This window comes from Bombina bombina, chromosome 5, assembly GCF_027579735.1.
Source record: "Bombina bombina isolate aBomBom1 chromosome 5, aBomBom1.pri, whole genome shotgun sequence".
Lineage (NCBI taxonomy): Eukaryota > Metazoa > Chordata > Amphibia > Anura > Bombinatoridae > Bombina > Bombina bombina.
The window spans coordinates 1147835425-1147852831 of NC_069503.1; the positions used below are offsets into that span (position 1 = coordinate 1147835425).

Here is a 17407-nt window from a genome sequence, read left to right on the forward strand (position 1 = left end):
TGGCACAGGTGTGCATGCATATAAGACTGTGTGTATGGCACAGGTGTGCATACATATAAGACTGTGTGTATGGCACAGGTGTGCATGCATAAGTCTGTGTGTGTGTATGGCACAGGTGTGCATGCATAAGGTTGTGTGTGTGTGTGTGTGTATGGCACAGGTGTGCATGCATAAGTCTGTGTGTGTGTATGGCACAGGTGTGCATGCATAAGGTTGTGTGTGTGTGTGTGTGTGTGTATGGCACAGGTGTGCATGCATAAGGTTGTGTGTGTGTGTGTATGGCACAGGTGTGCATGCATAAGGTTGTGTGTGTGTGTGTATGGCACAGGTGTGCATGCATAAGGCTGTGTGTGTATGGCACAGGTGTGCATGCATAAAGTTGTGTGTGTGTATGGCACAGGTGTGCATGCATAAAGTTGTGTGTGTGTGTATGGCACAGGTGTGCATGCATAAAGTTGTGTGTGTGTGTATGGCACAGGTGTGCATGCATAAGGCTGTGTGTGTGTGTGTGTATGGCACAGGTGTGCATGCATAAGGCTGTGCGTGTGTGTATATGTATATGTGTGTGTCTGTATTACACAGGTGTGTTGTAAAAGGGCACTGTGTGTGTGTGTGTATATATGGTCAAACAGTCGAATCTTATGATTAACCTTTTGCTACCTTAGTATTAGGGGTTCTCCTCTCACACTGAGATTTCGTTGTATGTGCTGTTACCTCACTAGTTGTAAGTAGCTTGGCCTATGTTGACCCTCAGGTCTGGATTGTCACATATCTGTGTCTGACCCTCCCAAGCACAAACTACTTCTATCTGGCTACATTATGGAACAAGTACCATTTTCAGTGCATATATTCTTGTAGCGCAGCTTTTTATGCCTCTGTGCCAGGTGCAGCTGTGGTTATTGATTACATTAGGAGCTCTGCTGTTGTGCACATCAGACTTTACTGCGCTACCTGTGGGTGCAGAGTGCAGGGGAGTTCCTCTTCTGATTGTTTATTACACATTCCAAGCATTCATGACCCTCTATGTGATTAACCCTTGCTCCCCCAGAGAGCTCTGCAGGGCGGTGAATCTTCAGTGTCCCGGTTATTTATAGTACAATTTGAGGTTTGCTTTAGTCACTTGTGTGTGAGCTAAACATAAAGTCACTAGGACAACCAGCTAATGGTTTTATTATAATTCTTTTTAAAACATGTCCCATTTGATTAATCATCCAGTACTGGTTAGGGGTGTGCACATGGGGCATTATAATTTGTTCATTTACAGTAATCAAAGTGCATTTGATAAATGAGGGTTTGTCATCATATTGTTAATATATTTTCACATTCATATAATAAACTGTAATTATTTGAGCAGTTACCCAGACAGCTGGGTGTATCGATGGAACCTTACTCATTTTAATATGAGTGATTTACAGGGAAAGTGGTTTGATTGGTCACTTCTGCAATAAACATCATGTAGGCTGAGATAACATTTAGCTGGCCGGTGCATACATACAACAAGCTACTGGTCTGTATAAGCCGTAGAGACCTCTCCTTTAGTAAGTGTGGCCTGTGTGTATGAGCACTATATGTGCCAAGGTGATCTACAACACCATGATGGGTTGCAAGGACGTACTCTGCCTGTACCGACCTGTCTGAGCCAGTCCTGTCCGCCCATCTGCCTTTACCTGAGTCATCCATGGACATAATGTTTTGTAGTTCAGTTCCCAATAAGTCTGAGGTTTTGTATCAGTCTGGTGGAGCTTAATCCTCTTTAGTGCAAATCAAAACGTTCTTGTTAAAAAGTCAAATAAAAATTACACTGTTCCATAACATTTACTGTCTATTGTAGGAAAAGCTTAGCTGAGCTCACGTTTATAGTTTTGTGAAAGTCCAACTGAATTACTGAGATACTTCCAGTGTAGTTATTCAGAATTGTATGTGATTTTAGAGCAAAATACAGGTTTAGTCCTTCACTACAATAAATCCATATTATCTTTATGGCAGTTATTTGTTGTGGAACTAAATGCTGTGTTGTATAGTACTACATACAAATTTGCTTATAATTTTTATTTATTTTTTTACTTTATAGAGGTTTTTAAAACTATATTTGCCCTAATGCCCTAGGGGCCTACTTCGTACATCAGTCTATATGAGTGAGTGGCGTACGGCCCTGTACTGCTATGTAATCTCTCTGGAAAGTGTAGTACTCATTTTAATGAGATCTGTGTTTTATTTAGATATAAAAATCCCTCAAGATTTTTTTTTTTTTTTTTAAACCCATCATCTACCACTATTGACTCCTAGCAGGTAAAGTTTAGGTTTCAGTATATAACTATCTGCCGTACAATGTGCTGATATTGATAAGATGCGTCATGTGGAGTGCTTGGCCGGTGCACTCTTCTCCGTGATGACCACCAGTGTGTACAACTATGTGTGTGTGATTTACGTTTTTCTTATCCTCTCACTGTTGTGTGTTTCTGTTATCTAGATGGCTTGTTTCTGATAAACAGTTTTTCTAAAATCCTCATTCTCTTTGTTTTTTCCAGATGAGAGGGACCGAGTGCAGAAGAAGACCTTCACCAAATGGGTAAACAAACATCTGATCAAGGTGAGCAGATGCTAAAGATCAGACACAATCTATAGGCCGGGGTGGTACACATTACATTGCTATTGCACCTGTTGGGTTCCTTCTTTGGTGTTATAACCGAACATCTCTCAGCTTAAAGGGACAGTCAAGTCCAAAAAAACCTTTCATTTTTCAAATAGGGCATGAAATTTTAAAAAACTTTCCAATTTACTTTTATCAACAATTTAACTTTGTTTTCTTGGTATTCTAGTTGAAAGCAAACCTAGGAAGGCACATATGATAATTTTTAGGCCCTTGAAGGCCGCCTCTATTTTATTTACTTTTCACAGCAGGGGAGAGCAAACTCATGTAGTCCATATAGATAGCATAGTGATCACGCTCGTGGCAGACACTGCACTAATTGGCTAAAATGCAAGTCAATAGATAATAACTAAAAGTCATGTGATTGGGGTGGTCAGAAGATGCTTAGATACAAGTTAGTCACAGAAGTAAAAAGTGTATTAAAGGGACAGTATACACCCATTTTCATATAACTGCATGTAATAGACACTACTATAAAGAATAAGATGCACAGATACTGATATAAAAATCCAGTATAAAACTGTTTAAAAATGTACTAAGAAGCTGCCAGTTTTCCTCTGTTGATAAGGCAGCTGGAAAGCCCATTGCAAGTGGGAAATAAGACGCCCCCCCCCCCCCTTCTTTTGCATATGAAAAGACCCTTTACACAAACAGGAGCAAGCTGGAGTAGGTAGCTGACGGTATTCTCATAAAACTTTGGGGCTTGGTTAGGAGTCTGAAAATCAGAGCAATATTATTTAAAAATAAGCAAAACTATACATTTAAAAAAAAAAAACTTTATGGGCTATATAAATAGATAATTTACAAAACATTTATGCAAATTAAAAATGAGTGTATAATGTCCCTTTAATATAACAGTGTTGGTTTTGCAAAACTGGGGAATGGGTAATAAAGGGATTATCTATCTTTTTAAATAACAAAAATTCTGGTGTTGACTGTCCCTTTAACAAGGACTTTCCGCTTATGTTCTATTCTGTTCCTTCAGTAAAACATTAGTGAGCTCTACATGACAAGTGACACAACCCTGAGGGCTGCACAAAGGAAATGCTGATTGTGTCCCAGAACCTCTTGTTGAATCACCATTGCTGTTGGGGAAGTGGTTTGTTGCCATCAAAGCAAACACAAATATTTTAGGCTTTGTGGGTGGTTGTTTTTAGGGAAAAGATAACTCAGCACTGTGAGGTGTCCAGTTATCCCGTTATTCAAGAAACTCACAGGCCCATTCATTGGTGCTGGCGGTTGTCTGGTATGGGAGTGTCTATAAAAGAGACAATTTATATTAGTTGTTTGTCTTCAGGCTTCTGATTTGTGTTTACGTGAGTTATATTGTATTTGTGTTCTATGTGTAGCAACCTTATACTTATTGTGAAGTGCAGAGTGCAGTTTAGATGTAACCTCTGCGGTTTACCCAGAATGCAGTTTAGATTTGCAAGTGTAGAGTGTAGTTTAGATGTAACCTTTACCCAGGCTGCAGGTTAGATTTGCAAGTGTAGAGTGCAGTTTAGATGTAACCTTTACCCAGGCTGCAGGTTAGATTTGCAAGTGTAGAGTGCAGTTTAGATGTAACCTTTACCCAGGCTGCAGGTTAGATTTGCAAGTGTAGAGTGCAGTTTAGATATAACCTCTGCGGTTTACCCAGAATGCAGTTTAGATTTGAAAGTGTAGAGTGCAGTTTAGATATAACTTCTGCAGTTTACCCAGAATGCAGTTTAGATTTGCAAGTGTAGAGTGCAGTTTAGATATAACCTCTGCGGTTTACCCAGAATGCAGTTTAGATTTGCAAGTGTAGAGTGCAGTTTAGATATAACCTCTGCGGTTTACCCAGAATTCAGTTTAGATTTGCAAGTGTAGAGTGCAGTTTAGATGTAACCTCTGCGGTTTACCCAGAATGCAGTTTAGATTTGCAAATGTAGAGTGCAGTTTAGATATAACATCTGCGTTTTACCCAGAATTCAGTTTAGATTTGCAAGTGTAGAGTGCAGTTTAGATATAACCTCTGCGGTTTACCCAGAATGCAGGTTAGATTTGCAAGTGTAGAGTGCAGTTTAGATGTAACTTCTGCAGTTTACCCAGAATGCAGGTTAGATTTGCAAGTGTAGAGTGCAGTTTAGATATAACCTCTGCGGTTTACCCAGAATGCAGTTTAGATTTGCAAGTGTAGAGTGCAGTTTAGATGTAACCTCTGCGGTTTACCCAGAATGCAGTTTAGATTTGCAAGTGTAGAGTGCAGTTTAGATGTAACCTCTGCGGTTTACCCAGAATGCAGTTTAGATTTGCAAGTGTAGAGTGCAGTTTAGATGTAACCTCTGCGGTTTACCCAGAATGCAGTTTAGATATAACCTCTGCGGTTTACCCAGAATGCAGGTTAGATTTGCAAGTGTAGAGTGCAGTTTAAACTGAATGCATTGGGTCCAGTTGGCTTTAGTTGAGACCAGTATACAGTGAGGTTGTAGTCTGTGGGTTCTGGGTCAGGTTACATTATCTTGTATGGTTCCAGTATAGACAGTAATGTTCTGGTTTAGATTGTATTTTTCAGACTATTTTTAGTCCAGTTTAGAATTGAATATGTTTAGTTTGGTTTCTTTTTTTTATAAATTGTTGCTGTTTTGAATTCCATAAGTTTCTCACAGTCTCAGGGTGTGACGCTCCATCGTACAATAGCTCAGCGGGCTCTCTTCCCTCTCCTTATACTCAGGAATCACACACATTACAGAGTTTATAATTCCAGTGGGGTTTCTTCCCCGTCTTCATGTGCAGAATAGGATGTCTTGGTCTCTGGAGAAAGGGTTAATGTTCAAGAAACAGGAAATCCAGTGTTTGGTGTCTGTCAGCTGGGGGCGCCCGTTTTGTTAGCATTACATGTGTGTTTTTGTGGTGACTTGTGATAAAACCATGGTGATAGTAATGTTTTAGCCATAGTAGCATAATACAGTGTTATCAGTACCATGTGACTGCTCATCTGCACTAGTTTAGAGCCTTTGGTGTCATCGGTGGGATTTTCTACTATTTCACTTGAGGAAGCAGCAAATAGTGACAATGAAGCTACAGGTTTTAAAGGGACATCAAACCCATTTTTTTTATTTCATGATTCAAATAGATCATGTCATTTTAAACAAGTTTCCAATTCTATTATCAATTTTACTTCATTCTCTTGGTAGCTTTTGTTGAAGGAGCAGCAATGCACTACTGAGAGCTAGCTGATCACTTTAGGTGATCCAAACACCAAATAGCTCCTGCTGCTCTTGAGTATACCTAGTTATTATTTTCAATAAAGGATACTAAGAGAGCAAAGCATTAGAGAACAGAAGTAAATTGAAAAGTTGTTTAAAATCACAAGCTTAGTGAATTATTAAATAATAGTAAATCAAATCAAAGTAAACATGAAAAGAGATTAGGGGGATATTTATCAAGCCGTCAACCTGAAATACGCTGGAATTCCGCAGCGTAATTGTTGTGAGCTTGATTCGACCTATTTATCAAAGCCTACAGACTGGCAAAAGTTGAAATCTGTGACGTAACATACGATCCGCCGGTCTCAATCCGACACAGATCGATGCTTACGTCACTACAGATGTTACGAATACACATTCGGCACTGTTTGACACTTTTTTAAAGTTATCAAATAGTTAACCGGTACGCTTGCGGCTTTTCCGGCCCAGCGTACCTAATTTTCAATCAGCCACTCTGGAGGCCGCGGATGCTATAGGAATCAATGAGAGTCTGAAAGCAGCGAAAGCTTATGTTCAATGCTGCCAAATATCCCATTGATTTCTATGGTAGAAAAACATATGTTTACACCTAATACCCTAACATAAACCCCAAGTCTAAACACCCCTAATCTGCTATCCCCGACATTGCCGCCACCTACATAATGTTATTAACCCCTATCCTGCCGCCACCGGACCCCACCGCAACTAAATAAATGTATTAACCTCTAAACCCCTGGCCTCCCACATCACTACCACTTACTAAACCTATTAACCCCTAAACCGCCAGTCCCCCACATCGCATAAACTAAATTTAGCTATTAACCCCTAAACCTAACAACCCGCTAACTTTACATTAAAATTACAACATCCCTATCTTAAAATAAATTTAAACTTACCTTTAGAATTAAATTAAACTATATTAAACTATTAATTAACCTACCCTAACTATTATACTACAATTACATTAAACTACCAATTAAATTAACTGTTACATGTTTAAAAACCTAACCCTACTCAAATTATTTAAATCTGCAATTAAAAATTACTAAATTACAAAAAATAAAAAACCACAGTATCAAAAATAAAAAAGAATTACACCTAATCTAATAGCCCTATCAAAATAAAAAAAGACCCAAAAAAAACCTGAGCCTACAATAAACTACCAATGGCCCTTAAAAGGGCCTTTTGCGGGCATTGCCCCAAAGAAATCAGCTCTTTTACTTGTAAAAAAAAAAAATACAACCCCCCCAACAGTAAAACCCACCACCAACACAACCAACCCCCAAATAAAAACCCTATCTAAGAAACCTAAGCTCCCCATTGCCTCTTTTACTGTCCAGACCCTACTCTAAAAATAAAACCCACCCAAAAAAACCTTAAATAAACTTAACACTAACTCCCGACGATCCACTTACAGTTCTTGAAGTTCCGCTTGAAGGATCCATCCAGCCAGCAAGAAGTCTTTATCCGGCCGGCCTCTTCCATCTTCATCCAGCCGGCGAAGTCTTCATCCATGTGGCCTTTTCTTGATAGCTAGGCCTCATTATGTTAAAAAAAAAAAAGAGCTTTCACTGAACAGTAAGCCAACTCATGTTGCTCTAGAAGATGTCTGACATTAAGCTAGATACGCTGCACAAATGCAAAGTTGAAAGAAGAAATACAAAGTTAAATAATAAATACATATTGCAAGTGAAACATCATATAGTATAAATTCATTATTTGTTTTTCTTGCTTTTGCAGTAAAAATTTCCAGAAACAGTGTTTCTCCCAGAGAGTCTGTACCCTAAGTGCTTCCTTACAGATAATATAGCACATAGCTTCAGTAAGGGAGATTCAGAATTTCAAGGCCAAACAAGGACTCCTTGTTTTGTTTTTTAATTGTGACGTTTTACAAAAAGGAAAAATGTCTCAGGGGAATCTCGTGTGGGAACCAGTAACCAGACTCTGCAAGATGTAGCGCCTGGTTATAGTGATTTACTGTTTACATCTGGTGAGATCTGACTATTCCGTGAGTGGAATGCCAGCGTGCACCCTGAGTGGGTGAGGGGGATCCTGATTGGCTGTACTGCTTGTCTTGGCACAAACAGAGCAACAGCAGAACCGTGGACTCACGCTGGAGCGTAGCAGACTCCGGTGTAATTTCAGAAGCACAGAGAGAGTGTTTAGTTTGCAGACTTCTAGCAGAGGAAACTGACTAGTACAGAAGCATCTGGGATATGCATTAGACAAACCGGCTGACTCTTCAGAAGGAAACAGACTTCTGGGTATTGTCTGCTGTGCTGTTGTGTACATTGTACACTGCTCTGAAAATAACCCAATCATTCATTTTATGGCTTTTCCTATAACACAAAATGTACAATATGATTCCCACATTACACACCCTATACACACACTGCAAAATGATTTTCCTATTTCATACCCCATACATATAATGCAAGGGGATTCCTCTGTAACATACACTGCTAGCTCACTTCAGAGGGATTCCCCTGCTACACTAAGCACACACTGCAGCATATACTGTAAGCTCACTGCAGAGGGATTCCCCTGCTACACTAAGCACACACTGCAGCATATACTGTAAGCTCACTGCAGAGGGATTCCCCTGCTACACTAAGAACACACTGCAGCATATACTGTAAGCTCACTGCAGAGGGATTCCCCTGCTACACTAAGAACACACTGCAGCATATACTGTAAGCTCACTGCAGAGGGATTCCCCTGCTACATTAAGAACACACTGCAGCATATACTGTAAGCTCACTGCAGAGGGATTCCCCTGCTACACTAAGAACACACTGCAGCATATACTGTAAGCTCACTGCAGAGGGATTCTCCTTCTACACTAAGAACACACTGCAGCATATACTGTAAGCTCACTGCAGAGGGATTCCCCTGCTACACTAAGCACACACTGCAGCATATACTGTTAGCTCACTGCAGAGGGATTCCCCTGCTACATGCCCTATGCACACACTGCAGGGTATAACGAGATTCCCCCTATAACATGCACTGTTAGCTCACTGCAGAGGGATTCCCCTGCTACATGCCCTATGCACACACTGCAGGGTATTATATAAGGAGATCCCCCCTATAACACACACTGTTAGCTCACTGCAGAGGGATTCCCCTGCTACATTCCCTATGCACACACTGCAGGGTATAATATAAGGAGATTCCCGCTATAACATACACTGTTAGCTCACTTCAGAGGGATTCCCCCTATAACATACACTATTAGCACACTGCAGAGGGATTCCCCCTATAACATACACTATTAGCACACTGCAGAGGGATTCCCCCTATAACATACACTGTTAGCTCACTGCAGAGGGATTCCCCCTATAACATACACTGTTAGCTCACTGCAGAGGGATTCCCCCTATAACATACACTATTAGCTCACTGCAGAGGGATTCCCCCTATAACATACACTATTAGCTCACTGCAGAGGGATTCCCCCTATAACATACACTATTAGCACACTGCAGAGGGATTCCCCCTATAACATACACTGTTAGCTCACTGCAGAGGGATTCCCCCTATAACATACACTATTAGCTCACTGCAGAGGGATTCCCCCTATAACATACACTATTAGCACACTGCAGAGGGATTCCCCCTATAACATACACTGTTAGCTCACTGCAGAGGGATTCCCCCTATAACATACACTATTAGCTCACTGCAGAGGGATTCCCCCTATAACATACACTATTAGCTCACTGCAGAGGGATTCCCCTGCTACATGCCCTATTCACACACTGCAGGGTATAATATAAGGAGATTCCCCCTATAACATACACGGTTAGCTCACTGCAGAGGGATTCCCCTGCTACATTCTCTATGCACACACTGCAGGGTATAATATAAGGAGATCCCCCCTATAACATACACTGTTAGCTCACTGCAGAGGGATTCCCCCTATAACATACACTGTTAGCTCACTGCAGAGGGATTCCCCCTATAACATACACTATTAGCTCACTGCAGAGGGATTCCCCTGCTACATGCCCTATGCACACACTGCAGGGTATACTACAAGCTGATTACAGTATGACACAGATTCCCTGCAAACAAATGCGATAACAGGATTTTATAAGCAGAAATACAGGATCGGTCTCTCTAAACATAAAGTGTTTTTGTCCAGAAATCAATCCTCATGTTTATTCCTGGCAGAGTTAATTTCTTCCTCCCACACCGGCGGGTGCCCTTTTCTGTAAGAATGGACTGTGTGTTAAGTAGATTCTGCCCCCACTGGGCACACAGCCTTGAAACACGCGTGTGAGATACAACGCCAGTGTCTATCAGACACCCCCCTAGCTCCTTACCCATGCTCCTCCTGTGGGTCAGCTTGCCAGAATCTGGCTAATATCTAGAACACACTGTGCTCTGTAGACTGTGGGCTAAACAAAGCACATACACGTAAAAGCATAGCCCTATTTTATTCTTTTGTAAGTGTGCCCTACACGGCAGAAGCTCAGACATACTCTAGTATGCAAAGCACACTGTGCACTACACTGCATATACTCACACATACTCTAGTATACAAAGCACACTGTGCACTACACTGCATATACTCACACATACTCTAGTATACAAAGCACACCGTGCACTACACTGCATATACTCACACATACTCTAGTATACACAGCACACTGTGCACTACACTGCATATACTCACACATACTCTAGTATACACAGCACACCGTGCACTACACTGCAGGTACTCACACATACTCTAGTATACAAAGCACACTGTGCACTACACTGCATATACTCACACATACTCTAGTATACACAGCACACCATGCACTACACTGCAGGTACTCACACATACTCTAGTATACAAAGCACACTGTGCACTACACTGCATATACTCACACATACTCTAGTATACAAAGCACACTGTGCACTACACTGCATATACTCACACATACTCTAGTATACAAAGCACACTGTGCACTACACTGCATATACTCACACATACTCTAGTATACAAAGCACACCGTGCACTACACTGCAGGTACTCACACATACTCTAGTATACACAGCACACCGTGCACTACACTGCAGGTACTCACACATACTCTAGTATACAAAGCACACTGTGCACTACACTGCATATACTCACACATACTCTAGTATACAAAGCACACTGTGCACTACACTGCATATACTCACACATACTCTAGTATACAAAGCACACCGTGCACTACACTGCATATACTCACACATACTCTAGTATACAAAGCACACTGTGCACTACACTGCAGGTAATCACACATACTCTAGTATACACAGCACACCGTGCACTACACTGCAGGTACTCACACATACTCTAGTATACAAAGCACACTGTGCACTACACTGCATATACTCACACATACTCTAGTATACAAAGCACACTGTGCACTACACTGCATATACTCACACATACTCTAGTATACACAGCACACCGTGCACTACACTGCAGGTACTCACACATACTCTAGTATACACAGCACACCGTGCACTACACTGCAGGTACTCACACATACTCTAGTATACAAAGCACACTGTGCACTACACTGCATATACTCACACATACTCTAGTATACAAAGCACACTGTGCACTACACTGCAGGTAATCACACATACTCTAGTATACACAGCACACCGCGCACTACACTGCAGGCACTCACACATACTCTAGTATACACAGCACACCGTGCACTACACTGCATATACTCACACATACTCTAGTATACACAGCACACCGTGCACTACACTGCATATACTCACACATACTCTAGTATACAAAGCACACTGTGCACTACACTGCATATACTCACACATACTCTAGTATACACAGCACACCGTGCACTACACTGCATATACTCACACATACTCTAGTATACACAGCACACCGTCCACTACACTGCATATACTCACACATACTCTAGTATACAAAGCACACCGTGCACTACACTGCATATACTCACACATACTCTAGTATACAAAGCACACTGTGCACTACACTGCATATACTCACACATACTCTAGTATACAAAGCACACTGTGCACTACACTGCATATACTCACACATACTCTAGTATACACAGCACACCGTCCACTACACTGCAGGTACTCACACATACTCGAGTATACACAGCACACCGTGCACTACACTTCAGGTACTCACACATACTCTAGTATACACAGCACACCGTACACTACAGGTACTCATACATACTCTAGTATACACAGCACACCGGGCACTACACTGCAGGTACTCACACATACTCTAGTATACACAGCACACCGTGCACTACATTGCAGGTACTCACACATACTCTAGTATACACAGTGCACTACACTGCAGGCACTCACACATACTCTAGTATACACAGCACACCGCGCACTACACTGCAGGCACTCACACATACTCTAGTATACACAGCACACCGCGCACTACACTGCAGGTACTCACACATACTCTAGTATACACAGCACACCGCGCACTACACTGCAGGCACTCACACATACTCTAGTATACACAGCACACCGCGCACTACACTGCAGGCACTACACATACTCTAGTATACACAGTGCACTACACTGCAGGTACTCACACATACTCTAGTATACACAGCACACCGCGCACTACACTGCAGGTACTCACACATACTCTAGTATGCACTACACTGCAGGTACTCACACATACTCTAGTATACACAGCACACCGCGCACTACACTGCAGGTACTCACACATATTCTAGTATACACAGCACACCGGGCACTACACTGCAGGCACTCACACATACTCTAGTATACACAGCACACCGCGCACTACACTGCAGGCACTCACATATACTCTAGTATACACAGCACACCGTGCACTACACTGCATATACTCACACATACTCTAGTATACACAGCACACCGTGCACTACACTGCATATACTCACACATACTCTAGTATACACAGCACACTGTGCACTACACTGCATATACTCACACATACTCTAGTATACACAGCACACCGTGCACTTCACTGCATATACTCACACATACTCTAGTATACACAGCACACTGTGCACTACACTGCATATACTCACACATACTCTAGTATACAAAGCACACTGTGCACTACACTGCATATACTCACACATACTCTAGTATACACAGCACACCGTGCACTACACTGCAGGTACTCACACATACTCTAGTATACACAGCACACTGTGCATTACACTGCAGGTACTCACACATACTCTAGTATACACAGCACACCGTGCACTACACTGCAGGTACTCACACATACTCTAGTATACACAGCACACCGTGCACTATACTGCATATACTCACACATACTCTAGTATACACAGCACACCGTGCACTACACTGCAGGTACTCACACATACTCTAGTATACAAAGCACACTGTGCACTACACTGCATATACTCACACATACTCTAGTATACACAGCACACCGTCCACTACACTGCAGGTACTCACACATACTCTAGTATACACAGCACACCGTGCACTACACTGCAGGTACTCACACATACTCTAGTATACACAGCACACCGCGCACTACGCTGCAGGTACTCACACATACTCTAGTATACACAGTGCACTACACTGCAGGCACTCACACATACTCTAGTATACACAGCACACCGCGCACTACACTGCAGGCACTCACACATACTCTAGTATACACAGCACACCGCGCACTACACTGCAGGTACTCACACATACTCTAGTATACACAGCACACCGCGCACTACACTGCAGGTACTCACACATACTCTAGTATACACAGCACACCGCGCACTACACTGCAGGTACTCACACATACTCTAGTATACACAGTGCACTACACTGCAGGCACTCACACATACTCTAGTATACAAAGCACACCGTGCACTACACTGCATATACTCACACATACTCTAGTATACACAGCACACCGTGCACTACACTGCAGGTACTCACACATACTCTAGTATACAAAGCACACTGTGCACTACACTGCATATACTCACACATACTCTAGTATACAAAGCACACTGTGCACTACACTGCATATACTCACACATACTCTAGTATACACAGCACACCGTCCACTACACTGCAGGTACTCACACATACTCTAGTATACACAGCACACCGTGCACTACACTGCAGGTACTCACACATACTCTAGTATACACAGCACACCGGGCACTACACTGCAGGTACTCACACATACTCTAGTATACACAGCACACTGCGCACTACACTGCAGGTACTCACACATACTCTAGTATACACAGTGCACTACACTGCAGGCACTCACACATACTCTAGTATACACAGCACACCGCGCACTACACTGCAGGCACTCACACATACTCTAGTATACACAGCACACCGCGCACTACACTGCAGGTACTCACACATACTCTAGTATACACAGCACACCGCGCACTACACTGCAGGTACTCACACATACTCTAGTATACACAGCACACCGCGCACTACACTGCAGGTACTCACACATACTCTAGTATACACAGTGCACTACACTGCAGGCACTCACACATACTCTAGTATACACAGCACACCGCGCACTACACTGCAGGCACTCACACATACTCTAGTATACACAGCACACCGTGCACTACACTGCAGGTACTCACACATACTCTAGTATACACAGCACACCGGGCACTACACTGCAGGCACTCACACATACTCTAGTATACACAGTGCACTACACTGCAGGTACTCACACATACTCTAGTACAGTGTTTTTCAACCAGTGTGCCGTGAGAGATCCTCAGGTGTGCGACGGCAGACTGACAACAGTGTGACATATTTTTTAAACTTTGCTTGTTTTTTACTCCCAGTGCAGGGGTAGTTTGTAGGAGGCATGGCATAACAGCACAATATATACAGTATGTGTGTGTGTTTGTGTGTATGTGTATATATATGTGCTGTATTAGGCTACAATGTGTGATTTTTTTAACATTTTGGGATGGTGGTGTGCCACAGGATTTTTTAATGTAAAAAAGTGTGCCACGGCTCACACATACTCTAGTATACACAGTGCAGTACACTGCAGGTACTCACACATACTCTAGTATACACAGCACACCGCGCACTACACTGAAGGTACTCACACATACTCTAGTATACACAGTGCACTACACTGCAGGTACTCACACATACTCTAGTATACACAGTGCACCGCGCACTACACTGCAGGCACTCACACATACTCTAGTATACACAGTGCACTACACTGCAGGTACTCACACATACTCTAGTATACAAAGTGCACTACACTGCAGGTACTCACACATACTCTAGTATACACAGCACACCGCGCACTACACTGAAGGTACTCACACATACTCTAGTATACACAGTGCACTACACTGCAGGTACTCACACATACTCTAGTATACACAGCACACCGCGCACTACACTGCAGGTACTCACACATACTCTAGTATACACAGTGCACTACACTGCAGGTACTCACACATACTCTAGTATACACAGTGCAGTACACTGCAGGCACTCACACATACTCTAGTATACACAGCACACCGCGCACTACACTGCAGGCACTCACACGTACTCTAGTATACACAGCACACCGCACACTACACTGCAGGCACTCACACATATACTCTTATAGAGAGCTTAGTTTAGTATAAAGCATATTTGAATTAAACAGCAACCTTTGTTTTATCATGTTGGGCTGGGATGTTCCGTCATTGAACACATCTCTATAGTGTTGGAGCCTTTGGCTATAATTTTAAATTGACTTTTTCGGTTTTGGATCCTGTGCCTTGTCTGGAACAAAAGGTTCCTTCATCACAAGAATACAAGGCAACTGACTTGTGACCAAGCTGATTTATTAGGCATTAAATGAGTCTGTGGGAATTTACGGCTTCTGCATCTATGGAGGGCTATGGTAAGAAGGGGCTTCCACCATTCCAGAAGAGCCCTCTGGGGAATACTTAAAGGGACACTCAAGTCAAAATGAATGATTCAGGTAGAGCAGCTAATTTCCGGTTTACTTCCATTAATGTGCAAAGTCTTTTTATATTTACACTTTGTGTCACCAGCTCCTACTGAGCATGTGCAAGATTCACAGAATATACGTATATGCATTTGTGATTGGCTGCTGGCTGTCACATGATACAGACTGAGTGGAAATAGACTAAGTTCTAATGCATTGTCTTGTTATCTTGCATTTGTTGTTTATGCAAATCTACTGTATTTACTGTCCCTTTAATGGCTGGGAGTCACAAACAAGTACATAATGCCTGACCTTTAAATTCCTTAACAAGATAAAGACAGACCTTGATTCCTGTGAATGTATCTGCTTCTAGCTGGCTGACCTTCCTCTCAGCAGACTGGATACAGAGTGGGTGGTTTAGGCCATAAACACTGGAATCTCAATTGCTCTCTAGTTTTACAGGTTTATTGTCCTGAGGTCCTTTATTATAGTGTTTACTACTCAGTCCATGCATAGATTTACTGATAGTACACTGTGCTGTCTCACTTTGTGACGGGTCAGTACCCCCCTCCCCGTCTGTACCACACACTGGTCTGTCTCACCTCTTAGTGACCGGTCAGTGCCTCCCTCTGTACCACACACTGGTCTGTCTCACCTCTTAGTGACCGGTCAGTACCCCCCTTCCGGTCTGTACCACACACTGGTCTGTCTCACCTCTTAGTGACTGGTCAGTACCCCCTCTGTACCACACACTGGTCTGTCTCACCTCTTATTGACCGTTCAGTGCCTCCCTCTGTACCACACACTGGTCTGTCTCACCTCTTAGCAACTGGTCAGTACCCCCCTCCCCGTCTGTACCACACACTGGTCTATCTCACCTCTTAGTGACCGGTCAGTACCCCCTCTGTACCACACACTGGTCTATCTCACCTCTTAGTGACCGTTCAGTACCCCCTCTGTACCACACACTGGTCTATCTCACCTCTTAGTGACCGGTCCGTACCCCCTCTGTACCACACACTGGTCTGTCTCACCTCTTAGCAACTGGTCAGTACCTCCCTCTGTACCATACACTGGTTTGTCTCACCTCTTAGTGACCGGTCAGTACCCCCTCTGTACCACACACTGGTCTATCTCACCTCTTAGTGACCGGTCCGTACCCCCTCTGTACCACACACTGGTCTGTCTCACCTCTTAGCAACTGGTCAGTACCTCCCTCTGTACCATACACTGGTTTGTCTCACCTCTTAGTGACCGGTCAGTACCCCCTCTGTACCACACACTGGTCTGTCTCACCTCTTAGCAACTGGTCAGTACCTCCCTCTGTACCACACACTGGTCTATCTCACCTCTTAGTGACCGGTCAGTACCCTCTCTGTACCACACACTGGTCTATCTCACCTCTTAGTGACCGGTCAGTACCCCCTCTGTACCACACACTGGTCTGTCTCACCTCTTAGTGACCGGTCAGTACCCCCTCTGTACCACACACTGGTCTGTCTCACCTCTTAGCAACCGGTCAGTACCCCCTCTTTACCACACACT

The 17407-nt window shown here is 42.9% G+C and overlaps 1 protein-coding gene across 19 annotated transcripts in view; it reads left to right on the forward strand.

The window, feature by feature from the left end:
- PLEC (plectin) overlaps nucleotides 1–17407 on the forward strand; it is a 476113-nt gene that overhangs the window by 310014 nt on the left and 148692 nt on the right. For all 19 annotated transcript variants that reach the window (XM_053715478.1, XM_053715475.1, XM_053715480.1 and 16 more), the window contains exon 2: nucleotides 2529–2590. In XM_053715478.1, coding sequence (XP_053571453.1) covers nucleotides 2529–2590 — 62 coding nt within the window. The remainder of the gene's footprint in view (nucleotides 1–2528; nucleotides 2591–17407) is intronic.